Genomic DNA, 14011 nt, shown 5'->3' with positions numbered 1-14011 from the left:
TGAATTCCCCCAGGGAGACCCTCAGGTTAAGGCTGAGCCCAGCACTATGCCCAGAGCCAGACAACCCAGCAGTGATATCCCAAATCCTGGCCTGGATGGATGCACAGCCAAAGACCTACTGAGCCCTCAATATAAGAAGGACATGGACCTGATGGAGAGGGTCCAGAGGAGGGCCACAAGGATGATCAGGGGGATGGAGCACCTCTGCTATGAGGACAGGCTGAGGGAGCTGGGGTTGTTCAGCCTGGAGAAGAGGAGGCTCCAGGGAGACCTAATAGCAGCCTTCCAGTACCTGAGGGGGCTACAGGAAGGCTGGGGAGAGCCTGTTTAGAAAGGCCTGTAGTGACAGGACGAGGGGCAATGGCTTCAAGCTGGAGAGGAACAGATTTAGACTGGAGATGAGGAGAGGGTTCTTCACTGTGAGGGTGATGGAGCACTGGAACAGGTTGCCCAGGGAGGTGGTTGAGGCCCCATCCCTGGAGATATTCAAGGAGAGGCTCGACGAGGCCCTGGGCAACCTGGTCTAGTTGGGGGTGTCCCTGCTGACTGCGGGGGGGGCGGACTAGATGGCCTTTGGAGGTCCCTTCCAGCCTGGACAATTCTATGATTCTATGATGCAACCCCCTCCCACGACATCGGGAACGGAATCGCTCCCCCCACTCCTTTCCTACAAAGTCTTTTCCAGTGAAATACTAATTTCTGGGGCTGATGAATCACTCGTCGTGATTATCAGTGATTACAGGCTACGGGCACTAATCGCACTGGCGGTTGCCGGTGAATTACTACTGATGAGGCAATCGACAGGGTGAAATCAAATCAAATAAAAAAAAAAAAATCCCTCCCGCTCATCAGCTCCTCCTTGTTTGCCCAGCCATTAACCCGTCGCCTACTCAGGGGACAGAAAGCCACCGCTCCTGCTCAGATGTGCCACCGGTGTCCTCCCAGCTCCGGTGTCCCAGTGGCTGAGCCTGGGGGACATTTCCAAGCCTGGGAACAGGGCTGTCCTGCTGTCCCTCCCCACCTCTCCCTTCGGCCAGACCCAATGTCCTTGACCACCAGCAGCTGTGAAGCTGCCCGTCCCCCCCGTGCCACCCTCGCCCACGGGGACAGAGTTGTGTCATCAGTAACGGGTGCTGGGGCAGCCCCTCAAAAAGTGCTGCTCCCTGCTTGCCCCCTGGATCAGCCACAGCCACCCCCATCCCTGCTGCCACCAGCCTGGTGGTGACATTTTACAGCTGGATGCCATCGTAGAGGGACATGCAACCCCATGCCATCAGACCTGGTGCCTTCCCTTCCCCAGCCCTTCCCTGCTATGAACCCAATTTATACATTTTGTATCTCCCTGCTGAATATTTTAGCATCATTCCAGTCAAGGGAAGTCATTCTCCCCCTCTACTCTGCACTGGTGAGGCCACAACTAGAGTACTGCGTCCAGTTCTGGGCTCCCCAGTTCAAGAGGGACAGGGAACTACTAGAAAGAGTCCAGCGAAGGGCAACAAAGATGATTCAAGGATTGGAGCATCTCCCTTATGAGGAGAGACTGAGAGAGCTGGGACTCTTTAGTCTGGAGAAGAGAAGGCTGAGGGGAGACCTTATCAATGCCTACAAGTATCTCAAGGGAGGGGTGAAGGAGGAGGGAGCCAGACTCTTTTCAGTGGTTCCCAGTGAGAGGACAAGGGGCAACGGGCACAAGTTGGGACATAAGAGGTTCCACTCAAATATGAGGAGAAACTTCTTCACGGTGAGGGTGCCAGAGCCCTGGAACAGGCTGCCCAGGGAGGGTGTGGAGTCCCCTTCCTTGGAGATTTTCAAGACCCGCCTGGATGCTCCTGAGTAACATGCTCTGACAAGCTCTAGGCAATCCTGCTTCAGCAGGGGAGGTGGACTAGATGATCTCTATGGTCCCTTCCAACTCTAAAATTCAGTGAAATTCAGTGAAATTCCGAGCTTTTAGCATCATTCAGAGGCTGAGCACCCACCCAAAACACAGTGTACCCCCTCTGGGGCCACTCATACCCCCCCCAAACCCCATCCTGGAGGGGAATGCTCCCCCCACAGCCAGCTCTGCCCCACGGCTGGGGACATACCTGCAGTGGATGACGATGGGGCCAGCGTCGGGCGGCGTGGACGCCTTCACCCTGCGGATGAAGGCCAGCAGCCCCGTGGCGTGGTAGGGGACACCGTGCTCAGGCCACGATGTGAAGTGGAACTGCTTCACCTCGTGCCGAGCCGAGTAGCCCCTCTGCAAGGGAAGGGTGAGATGGAGTGAGGGGGGCACGAGGGAGGGCAAAGCCACCCAAACACCTAATTTTCTTGGGCACCCATGATTTTGCCAGCTCAGCGCCCAGCCAGGTGGATCATACAGCGGTCGGCTGCTTCAACAGCCCCACAGCTCCCTCCTCCTCTCTGCAAAAAGGTTAAAAAACAGCTGAGGAGGAAGAAGAGGAAGAGGCAGCAGCCATGGGTCTCATTCCATGAGCAACTTTGACACCTGCCCTATAATCAGACAGTAATTTCACATTCCTGTCGATTAAGGGGTAAATCGCACCGGCTCCATCCCCAGGTGCCACACTGGAAAGTGATGGCCACCTAACCCATGCTCCAGCCTGGAGGAGAAAAAAACATCTTTCACCCCCATCGCAATTACACGGTGCTCACACGGAAATTAAATACTCACTCATTGCCAAAACCAAAGATGGGCTGAGCCACTCGCCCCGGCGGAGGGTGCAGAGCCGGGGAAAAGGCAAAGGAAGAAGCCACCAGCATCCCTGGGGCTCAGAAGCTGCACCTCAATCGGGGATGAAAGCCCAATGTTGGGGTAAATAAATAGGGTATTGGTAAATGTCAATCTGGTGGTGGTTACGGATGCCCAAGGAGGATGGCTCTTTCCCTGCAAGGGCAGGGTTGGGCAGATAGGAAGAAATTCTTTGGTGTGAGGGTGGTGAGAGCTTGGCCCAGGTTGCCCCGAGAAGCTGTGGCTGCCCCATCCCTGGAGGGGTTCAAGGGCAGGTTGGAGGAGGCTTGGAGCAACCTGGGCTGGTGGGAGGTGTCCCTGCCCAGGGCAGAGGGTTGGAACTTGATGATCTTTAAGGTGCCTTCCAACCTAAACCATTCTGTGATTCTATGACCATACCCTCTCCAGAGCGAAGGTGCGGACGGCGTACTCAGCCAGTGTCTCCGACTTCACCAGGGTGATCTTGATGTCCCCATACATCTCGGAGTCATCAGGCCAGTATTTGGAGCATTTCACCTGCAAGGAGAGGACGGGACAGGGTTTTGGCTCTGCGGAGGAAGTTTCTGGGAGAGCTGGAGCCCAGAGGAGAAGGATGGGATGGAGTCCTTACCCGGCCCACCTCCACCAGTTTGGTTATCATCACGATGCTGGAACAGTGCTCCTGCCACACCATGCGCCAGAAGTCATAGACCATCTCCTGCTTGGGCCCTGTGGGACAGAGGAAAGGCCACCGGGGATGGATGGGCAACACCACGATGCCACCATATTTCCCTCTTAACACCCCACAGCATTTTAAGCACCCTTTTCCCCCAGGGACGTGCAGTGCCGTGGGGCAGCAGGAGGGGTGAGAGCCACTCCACGTTGCAAACACTCAGTTTGGCCCCAAATTGGCCCCCTCCCTCCCTTTCTTGCCCACACAAGGTTAAGTCCCACCTGGCTACTAAATCAGGAGCTGCTGAACCACTGGCTGAGAGGGCAGGGGGAGGAGACAACTCACCTTGAGTGGCTATGAAGTGGTTGGACCTGTGGTAGCCCTGCAAGGGAAGCAGAGACATCAGAGAAGTCAGGGGGACACACTGGGGGACAGCCCCGTAAAACATTTCCCAGTCACCCAAGTGGTGGCAACTGGCCACATCCACCAGGCCAGGTCCCAGTGCCAAGCACAGCAACACCACAGCGAGAGCCCCATTAATGATATCCCATCCCACAGCAGCCACGTGATGCTGGATGATGGCCCCACTCCCATCCTTCATCCCAGCCTCTTCCTGGGGCCATTCCCAACTCTAAACAGGGACGTGCCAACCCAAAGAGCACATCCCAGCAAGGCCACTGCCAAAGGGACCAGAGACCCGCTGTCCCACCCTTGGCCATGGGTCCAGCAGAGTTCAAGCACATCACACGCATGGAGGTGACGGTGGCTCCTCCATCCACCATGGGTCCTTTCACAGGGGATTTTTGTGGATTGAACTCAACCCCCCCTCCAAGCACACGGTCCCTGCTCCCCATCACCGGGGAGAGGACGTGCCACAGAGACCTTGCTTTCCCCTTCCCTGGACCGTCCACAAGTTTGTCCACACATTTTCCCAGCCGACCTCTCCCAGATATTATTTAAGGCCACGCTGCCCAGTATGATGCCTGGGAGGAGATGGGAGCAGAGGGGAACCGTCTACTTACTTCTCGGTTAATCCGAATCTTAACGATCCCATTGGGACACAGGTTTGAGAGAAAAAGATCAGAGACAGAGACATTAGTGAGGCACAGATCAAGAGACAGGTTAGAGCACCGGCCCTGGAGCAGGTCATAGGGAGCCACAGGCAAGAAGGGACACACAGGGACAGGGGACAGGCACAGGGATGCTGCTCAGGCATAGGAAACCCATCACGGTGGCATCAGGCCACCATGGCCAGATGACATCCTCTGGAACGGAGGGAAGAGTGGGACTTGCTGCTGCTTCCAGGAGATGCTAAAGATTTGTGCCCAATGGTGCCTTCCTGCACCTCCTCTGGTCTCGGCATCACCTCAGCTGGAGGTGGCAGGGGATACCACTCTTGGGGGACATGGCTCTCAGAAGACACCAGGGCTGAGCTCTGATCAGGGGGTTTCCCAGTGTGAGCCCCAAGCTGGTCCCTTGGTCTCCCCAGCTGGTTCCTTGGCCCCCTCAACCCCTGCATCCTCAACCCAGGGAGGAGGGAGAACCACGGCCACAAGAGCAGGCGAGGGGAGATGAGAGGATGGAAGAGGGGAGGAGGAAGGAGGGACAGAGCAGAGCAGAGAAGGGAGAGACACAGCAAGCAGAAATCGCTGATGAACATAAATAAACCAGGCAAGCTCTTCATGGCGTGTCTCAAGGCTGCACAGTTCAGCCCATCCTGGGCTGTCTCAGCTCCTCCAAATGCTCCTGGTTCTTCAGGGACAGACCCCGACAGCCCACAGGGTCCGTTGGAAGCTCCTGTCCCAACCCAGACCCCCTATGGAGAGAAGCACCATCCCCACTCACATCAATGTAGTTGGCGTTGATGTAGTCTGAGTTGGGATCGCCCAGCAGTGGGTGCAGCTTCACCCGGTGGCGGTCATCTGGAGAGCAAGGGGAGAAGGGACCATCAGCACCCAGGGGATGAGCATGGGGATGGCACATCATCCCGCAGGGAACCAGAGCAGCCAGAGTCCAGGCAGGTGAGCAAAGAGCTTGGCCCACCTTCCAGTGTCCACCTGGGGCCCCGGACAGGGTTGGAGTGGAAGGGATGAAGCTGTGGAACAAAGTATGTGGGAGGTGGAGAGCACCAGAGCTCCTTGAGGGCCAGGTTTGGTGTCTCCATCCCTGCAGAAACATCACCAGAGATGCAACAGGGAGCAAAGTGGCCATGCCACACTGACTGGGGAGGGAGCTGGTGAGGAACAGCCTCTCTCTGGTGGGGTCAAGTCTTTCCCCAGTCTACTGAGGAAGACTGGGGAAAGGCTTGTCCAAGGCTAGGCTGGACAGGGCTTTGAGCAACCTGGTCTAGTGGGAGATGTCCCTGTCAAGGGCAGGGGTTAGAACTAGATGATCTCTAAGGTCCCTTCCAACCCAAACCATTCTATGACTGTGTCGTAAAAACTCATTATTTATCCCCTTTGTCTCATCCTGCACATCCCCACCAGAAGCTCCTTGGGGCAGGGCTGCAGCTTCTCATAAGTCCATACAAGAAAACACACTCCAGGTTATCTGGGGCTTTCTGGCACCACCCAGAATATCGTGGTGATGTTATCATTCATTTTAATGCACCTCAAGATGTTCTGTCTTCAAAAGTTACCCAGCTCCAGCTCCACTGGCCCAGATCCATCCCTCCAGTTTGCTCTGGTGTCCGATGCCCAACAGGAGCTCTCAGGCTGGGACCCCTGCACTGAGCAGGGACCTTTCTGCTGCCCTTGACCAACCAAACCCCACCAGTTTACTCCTTGCCATGGCCTGCATACCTACTAAAAAAAGCCCTTAAAGCCTTTTAGAAGGTTTTTCAAGCTGTTCAGGGTCTCTAAGCCTTTGCTGAAGGCACTCACATGTCGAGACATGATCCTGTCTCCCTTTGGTCTTGTCTTTCTTCTTCGAAGCATCCCAGCCTTCAAAGAAGCTCTGTAAGGAAAGGATGGCCATCAGGACCTGAGGGCAGGACTTTGGGGTCCTCCTCAGCCCCATAACCCTGAAGGAGGACAGGCAAGGTGGTCCCTCCACCCCAACACACCAGGTTCTGCAACCCCAGCTCCACAGCACGCTCTGCCAGCTCCACGCTTCTGTTGCATCCACAAAATGCCCCATTTTCAGCAAATTACAGACTGCCTGGTTTTGTTTTTTTTTTTCCCAGGGTTGGCTGTGGTATTTTTTTCCTAAACCTCCCCAGTCCATTTCTCTCCCCAGCACAGAATAGGTTTGTGTGTAATAGCAGTAACATTCATAGATTGGCGTAAGAGGAGGAAAGTGGAAGGAAATTACATGTTTTCTCCCCTCCCATAATATCTGAGTGCTTTCAAATGACTAGTTCCAAGAACATACAGCAGCTTTTCAAGGAGCACTAATGATTATAGCAAGCCCTGGTTTGTCCAATACATGAAAGGAGGGAAGGGGGGGAAGGAAAAAAAAAAAAAAAAAAAAAAAAAAGCCTCCTGCACTTGAAACAACTAAGCATTAAACAGTAATTTCCCTGGGAAATTTCAATTGCCAGACCTGTGGGACACTGAGGAGTCAGGAAATCAACCCCACCGGGCACGCTGCGGCAGAGGCGCGCGGAATAACGCGCTCCGTTACAAGCACCGCAGCCCAACGAGGTGGGATGGGCACCACGCGGCCAACGACCCTCTCGGGGGGACTTCCCTCCCCCCGGGATCACCCTCTCCTGCATCCTCTCCCTGGAGTGTTGACTCCCAGGAGGATAGGGAAGCTTTGCAAGAGGATCTAGATAGATTGGATCACTGGGCCAAGGCCAATGGGATGAGTTTCAACGAGGGCAAGTGCAAGGTCCTGCACTTGGGCCACAACAACCCCCTGCAGCGCTACAGGCTGGGGGAAGTGTGGCTGGAGCTGCCTGGAGGAAAGAGACCTGGGGGTTCTAGTTGACAAACGGCTGAATATGAGCCACAGTGTGCCCAGGGGGGCAAGAAAGCCAATGGCATTCTGGCTTGTATCAGAAATAGTGTGACCAGCAGAAGTAGGGAGGTGATTGTGCCCCTGTGCTCAGCACTGGTGAGGCCACACCTTGAGTGTTGTGTCCAGTTTTGGGCACCTCAATCCAAGAGAGATCTCGAGGTGCTGGAGCGAGTGCAGAGGAGGGCAATGAAGCTGGTGAGGGGGCTGGAAAACAAATCATATGAGGAGCGGCTGAGGGAGTTGGGGCTGTTTAGTGTGAGGAAGAGGAGGCTGAGGGGAGACCTCATCACTCTCTACAACTACGTGAAAGGACACTGTAGAGAGGTTGGTGCTGGTCTCTTCTCACAGGTAATTAGTGACAGAACGAGAGGGAACGGCTTCAAGCTCCAACAGGGTGGGTTTAGACTGAACATTAGGAAGGAATTTTTCACCGAAAGAGTGGTCGGGCATTGGAACAGGCTGCCCAGGGAGGGGGTGGAGTCCCCATCCCTGGCTGTGTTTAAGAGCCGTTTAGATGCAGTGCTGAGGGACATGGTGTAGGGGAGGACTTTGTAGAGTAGGGGAGATGGTTGGACTCGATGATCCCAAGGGTCTCTTCCAACCTAGACCATTCTATGATTCTATGATTCTTCATGGTCTCGGGAGCTGCCAGGCTGTAGAGGATTTGCTCGTCCTTAGACTATGGCCATGCTTAGCACAGGACAAGAGTGTTGGAGAGCAGAAGAACATGCCATCGTGGTGCCCAGGAGGACGTGAGAAAGGGAGAAGCTTCCCTGGGCCCTGTGGGAGAGGCGGGATGACGCACTGCAGACGGGAGAGGTGAAGGCTGGCAGAGCTGGGTTGGCTCATCTTCGAGGACCTGTTCAAGCTGTTCCCACACCGTATCTTGAAATCCTGAGCTGCCAGGACCACAGATTCAATCCAGACCCTGGGGCATCCCACATACTGATGACGTCTGCCCAGAGATCTTGGGAGCTCCAGAGCACTGCAGCTCCAGGTCTGGAGCACCTTCTCCTTGCAGACAGATCCTACCCTACCACTTTCTCCATCCTACCTCCCACCCTTCCCAAGACTTCACCGCAGGATGCTCTCACCTCGTACTCCTGCTTGAAGCCATAGCCTTCTGCTGTCTTCATCTGGTTGATATGCTGGAGGAGATCTGCCACCCGGACGGCGGGATGGAGCTGCCCGGTGTGATATGGGGACCCTTTGCGGCCGCACTGGCGGCGGGGAGAACCCCCCAGGAGGCTGCTGGACTCGTTGACCACGCTGCTGCGCTGGTCACCTGCAGAAGGAGAGGGAAAACCGGGGGCCGTTAGGGGAGCAAAGCCGTGGACCTCATCCCCCTTGCACCCACAGAGAAGGGACAAGAGGGCAACAGGAAACATCCCCAGGAGATACTGGTGCTGCAGCTGGTCCCTCTCTGGGGACCATGAGTGGTCCAGACCCGCCCTGTGATCTCTGCAGCTCTTCCTAAAAAGCTGGCAATGCCCATTACAGCCTTATAGGGTCACCGCAGATTTCTTAGAAATCAGTGGGCAAGATCTTAAGGGGCTTAAATAAATTTATTTCCCCCAATTAACTCCCATCCAGACGAGTAAGAGCTACGTGCCCAAATATCCCCACAAAGTCCCGCCTTGAAAAATCATGTTGCCAACGTCTCCAGCCCAGCTTAACAGTTAATTTTCCTCGCTGCTAGAAACCAGCGCCTTATTCCTAGCCCTGACACAAATGGAGCTGGCTGCTGTTTAATGGGGGAGTTTATGCAGTATTTACCTGGTTTATGCCTTTGCTGTGTAATTACCAGCAGAGCCAGCGTTAAGGCCTCGCCTGCGTTTTGTCAGGACACGTTCCCACACCGGATCCTCAAATCTTGGGATTGCACAAAAACCCAGATTGATGCTCTCCGCCGCTGCCAAGAGATGCGGCAGGCACGGATCCTGCAGCAGCCAGCCTGCAACGCCAGCCACGCGCTGCTGGATGCAGTTTTCCCTCAAAAACACTTCTAAAAACCGCCCTTGCAGCGTCCCTCACCCCCTGCCTCCACCTCCTCGTTGCCAGTGCAACGTGGAAGAAATATGGGTGCAATAAGGGGGGCAGCACCCGCACCCAGCAGGGTCTCCATCAGGAATCACAGACACCCCCCCCAGGAGATGATGCTCCAACCTTTGTATCTGGAAACATCTCCCCTCCCAACGCACAGGACAGCACGGAAGGGTCACCCTGCACCCCAGGGCATGGCTGGTGGGCAGGCTGGCTGCTGGATTTAATGAGAAATTAATTGTAGGCATCGCCAAGGTGCTGACGGCTCCGCGCAGCCCCACGCTGAGGACCTGCTTGTCTTTCCACGAGAAGCATCAGTGACTTCTTTTAAAGGCAAAGAAACTGAGGCACGGTGGGGGAACAGCCCCCGGCCCGTCACGCAGCAGCCCGTTCATTTACCTTCATTAATTAATGATGCTTACAGGCAGGGGTGGCTGTGGTAGCAGCCGTCCCCAGCTGTGGCAGAGAGCCTGAGCTCCCGCATCTCCTCTGCCAAGGAGAGGGATGAGGAGTCACCAGCAGGAGAGAAGGTGGGAGCAGGATCCGACCCTCAAGAAACCGAGGACCAGCAGCCCCAGCTCAGCCCACTCAGCCCCACCAGCCTACGAGCGTTTTGAGGACAGTAACCGAAAAATAATAAACCTAGCTAGATGTATTAAGAGGAGGAAAAGTTTGCCCTCTGGGCTTCTATTATCCACGAGACAATGCCGGGAAGCGTATTAATCCCGCAGCCGGTGGAGAAGAGCTGTGGGTAAGCAGCATCTTGAAGTTACTGTAACAGATGTTATTAGCATATGGTTGAAACTGGGGCATCCAACGAGTTATTTTACAACTAAATCAGCACGGAGATGCATACTCCAGTGGGTGTTAAATTATCAGTCTCCCTCTGATGTGAACGCCGTGGCTCTTTAACCCTCCGAAGCCCAGGGCTCTGCAGAACATCAGGCAGCAAAGCCGTGCCACGCTCAAGGCTGGTGTGAAGCTTTCAACCTCAACTTAGGCCCAAGAGTTGGGGTTCACCCAGCTCCAGGGGGCTGCAGGCAGTGTTGGAGGTCGTTTCCAGGCTGCAAAGGGTCTCAACCCTCCCAGCCACCAGCTCCGATCTCCGCTTCAAGAAGCTGAGATGAAGAGACCCAACTCAAGCTGGGGTTGATAACCCATAGGGTTGTCAAGCATTGGACCAGGCTGCCCAGGGCAGTGGTGGAGTCACCATCCCTGGAAGTATTTAAAAGCTGGGCAGACGTGGTGCTGAGGGACATGGGTTAGTTGGGGCTCTTGTCAGTGCTGGGTTGATGGTTGGACTCGATGATCTGAAAGATCCCTTCCAACCAAGACCATTCTACGATTCTAAGCTGCCCCAAAAGTGTTTTTCCTCCAGCAAAATGTGGATGATAATAAAAGCTACTACAGACACCGATTAATGCCCTTGGAGGTTTACACAGGGCACGGAAAAGCCTGCAACGCGCCACGCACATCCAGCTAAAATAGATGCAGTACCCGCTACTGAGCCTCAGATAAATATTTTGGCTGTTTCTGGGACATTTAGGGATTATCTGGGACCCTTGCTGTGACAGGGGAGATGCTGCAGTTCTCCATCCTTACCCCGGTTGCTGTAGTTGTGGGTGTCCATGAAGGAGAGCCCCAGGCGCTCGTCCTCCTGCAGCGTGCTCTGGTCGGTGAAGCTCCTGTCGATGGCACTCATCATGTGCGTCTTCTCGTGGCGGTAGTTAATGGTGGCTTTGGTCATGTTGACAGGTTTTCTGCAGGGGGATGCAGAAGGGAAGAAGGGCACATCAGCAGAGCTGATCCGATGGTGCTGTAACATCCCCCCCAAAGCTACCAAGCTCAAATTATTTCAGGGAGCAAGATGGATTATTTCCACCATCATCGTGCTTTGGTTTTCTGGTGCCCCAAGCTGGTCACAGCCCCACCATGGATCATCCCTCACCGGCTGCAGCAACTCCAGCTGCTCACCCTCAGTGTCATCCAATGGACCATCCAACACACCACATCCATCACTGCTGCTCAGCATGAGCACAAGAAGCAGAGAAAAGACATGGAGCTGGTGGAGTGGGGTCAGAGGAGGCCATGGAGATGCTGGGAGGGGGGGCTGAGAGAGTTGGGGGGTTCAGCCTGGAGAAGAGAAGGCTCCAGGGAGACCTTCGAGCCCTTTCCAGTACCTCAAGGAGCTCCAGGAAAGCTGGGGAGGGACTCTTGGTCAGGGAGGAGGCCATAGGAGGTTGGCCCAGGTTGGCCAGAGAAGCTGTGGCTGCCCCATCCCTGGAGGGGTTCAAGGGCAGGTTGGAAGGGGCTTGGAGCAACCTGGGCTGGTGGGAGGTGTCCCTGCCCAGGGCAGGGGGTGGCACTGGGTGGTCTTGAAAGGTCCCTTCAAACCCCAACCAATCTATGATTCCAAAACCATGCCAGGGGGGCAAACCCATCCCAAGGGACAGGCTGGACCCCATGACTTCACAAGTGCTCAGCACCTGCCAGGGAGGATTTTTTCCCCTTGTCCAAGGACCCCATTAGGCACCAAATGAAGATGCTGGGAAAGCCCAGGAGCTCTCGCTGGAACAGAACCTCACACCTCAAATTTGAAACATTCAGGCGAAAAAAAACCCAACAACAGATTGAGTGTTTTTGAGAGGCAGCATCAGGCTCCCAAAAAGTCAGAGCAGGGATTAAACCAGAGGAAGGATGAACAGGAGATCTGAGCCCACGTGGGCATCTTGGTGGGGCCAGGACACTGCAGGACGCTGCCAAAATCCAGATAATTCAACCCAGAGTTGCTGACCCTTCCCGTTTACGCTGCCTTCAGTGTCTGAAGAGCTCGGCAGCCTTATTTTCCTCAAGCCAAAGAGAATGTACTCGGCAGAGAAAAGGAGTTGTTGGAGCAGCAGGGCAAGGGGGCGGCCGGGAGGAAGAGCGAAGGAGAGAGAGAATGACAATTACTTACGGGTAATAGGAATAAGAATAGTAGTTCCTCCTGGCAAGCGTGCAAACAAAGAGAACAGCAAAAATTGCATAAGCAGCTTTTCTCCAGCATAGGGAAGGAGGGGGGGGTGTTACAGGGCAACTCGGCTGCTGGAAAAATAAATGCACCGTAAAGAAACCTGGTTCCCTTTTAGCATCCTTAGGTTAATTACTCCGGGCTGGAGCAGGCATCCCAGCAGCAGAGCCCAACACTGGCTCTCAGGGTGACCAGGGTCCCCACGCCGGTGTGGGGTGTCCATAGCACCCTGGTCTGAGGGGTTTCACTGAATTTCACTGAATTTTAGAGTTGGAAGGGACCATAGAGATCATCTAGTCCAACTCCCCTGCTGAAGCAGGATTGCCTAGAGCTTGTCAGAGCATGTTACTCAGGAGCATCCAGGTGGGTCTTGAAAATCTCCAAGGAAGGGGACTCCACACCCTCCCTGGGCAGCTTGTTCCAGGGTTCTGTCACCCTCACCGTGACACACCGTTATTGCACAATTTTTAAGACTCAACACCAAACGTGTCCAAAATGTAGGGCATTTCCCAGGTAGATGGTCAGGGGCCGAGCCACCCCAGCGGGAGAGATGGGGTCAGGATGTTGCATTCCTTCATTAGGGGTGAGGGAATTCCAGGGGTGCATTTCCACTCCCCCACAGCAGTGTTTTTCCAACGGCGAAACACTCCGGAGGAGATTGATGAGCTCATCCCAGCTTCCCAACAGCCCCAAATTCAGAGCCCTCGGCACTGATTTGCGGCTCCGGTTTGTCCTTGGACAGGTTCACGCCGGGAGGATGAAGCAAAGCAGCTCCTCCTCCTCCTCCTCCTCCTCCTGCTACCCCGCAGCACGGGCAATGGGAATGCAGCAGTCGCCCTCCCGGCTTCCCACCCGCCGACCCAACGGCATCGCTCCCCAAAACACATCTGTACCACATTTGCTCCATCAGGGACGGATCCGATGCCGTATTCCCGGGCATCATCCCAGAGCAAGGGCGGGCAGGGAGCCACGAGCCAGCCCTGCACCCCTGGCAGCGCGCAGGGACGCTACAGCCTTGCTCTTCCAGCCGGAGTAAATCAGCAGGAATCCTTCCAGGGCGAAGGAAGCCACAAAGAGATCTGCAGATTTACACGGGCTGAGCTTCTGCCCTGCTATTTTTCTCTCTCCCCCCCTGGCTCTTTACATACTTTCCTCCCATCATCCCGAGCCCTGCACGGGGAAGGCGTGTAATTGCTGCCCTTTCTCTCCTTCCTTTGAGAGCCCCCCCCTCCAACTCGGTGCTGCCTGGAGCCCCCCACGGCACGAAGCCGCTTTCCAGGACGCTGAGCCCGAGTGAAAAGCATCAGTCGCATCCCCAATGCTCCTGGGGATGAGTGTCCCTAAAAGCCCTCACTCTCCTCCCTCCCACCCCGCCGTGATGGCCACAGTCACATCCACACACTCATCTCCCCGAGAGCAGGGACCCCCATGGGGCTGGGAGAGCAGTTTGGGGGTCCCCAGGGACCATCAGCCCTGGGAAAACCTCCCCTCTCCAGCGTACACCCAAATTTTAAAGACTCATTTAGAGCCATCTGGAGGCTCTCAGCCAGGGATTGCTCACATTTCACTGGAAACTTGGTGGTTCCCATTAAAACAACTCCAGGAGGAT

General features: G+C 55.2%; 1 protein-coding gene across 3 annotated transcripts in view; it reads right to left on the bottom strand.

Annotated features, from left to right (window-relative positions):
• Positions 1-14011, bottom strand: part of PTPRU (protein tyrosine phosphatase, receptor type, U) — a 50499-nt gene that overhangs the window by 18160 nt on the left and 18328 nt on the right. Inside the window, exons 13-21 of one of the 3 annotated variants that reach the window (XM_014951851.1) lie at positions 12349-12378; positions 10995-11152; positions 8444-8634; positions 6269-6341; positions 5232-5308; positions 3732-3768; positions 3345-3442; positions 3134-3250; positions 2088-2242 (exon numbers count right to left, since the gene is read on the bottom strand). In XM_014951851.1, the coding sequence (XP_014807337.1) occupies positions 2088-2242; positions 3134-3250; positions 3345-3442; positions 3732-3768; positions 5232-5308; positions 6269-6341; positions 8444-8634; positions 10995-11152; positions 12349-12378 (936 nt within the window). Of the gene's footprint in view, positions 1-2087; positions 2243-3133; positions 3251-3344; positions 3443-3731; positions 3769-4408; positions 4427-5231; positions 5309-6268; positions 6342-8443; positions 8635-10994; positions 11153-12348; positions 12379-14011 lie in introns of all 3 variants that reach the window. The other 2 variants (XM_014951852.1, XM_014951853.1) reach the window with 2 other exon arrangements.

This window comes from Calidris pugnax, unplaced genomic scaffold, assembly GCF_001431845.1.
Source record: "Calidris pugnax isolate Ruff unplaced genomic scaffold, ASM143184v1 scaffold166, whole genome shotgun sequence".
Classification (NCBI taxonomy): Eukaryota; Metazoa; Chordata; class Aves; order Charadriiformes; family Scolopacidae; genus Calidris; species Calidris pugnax.
Note: the sequence above shows the minus strand (reverse complement) of the source record. Positions and strands in the feature narration are given on the sequence as shown.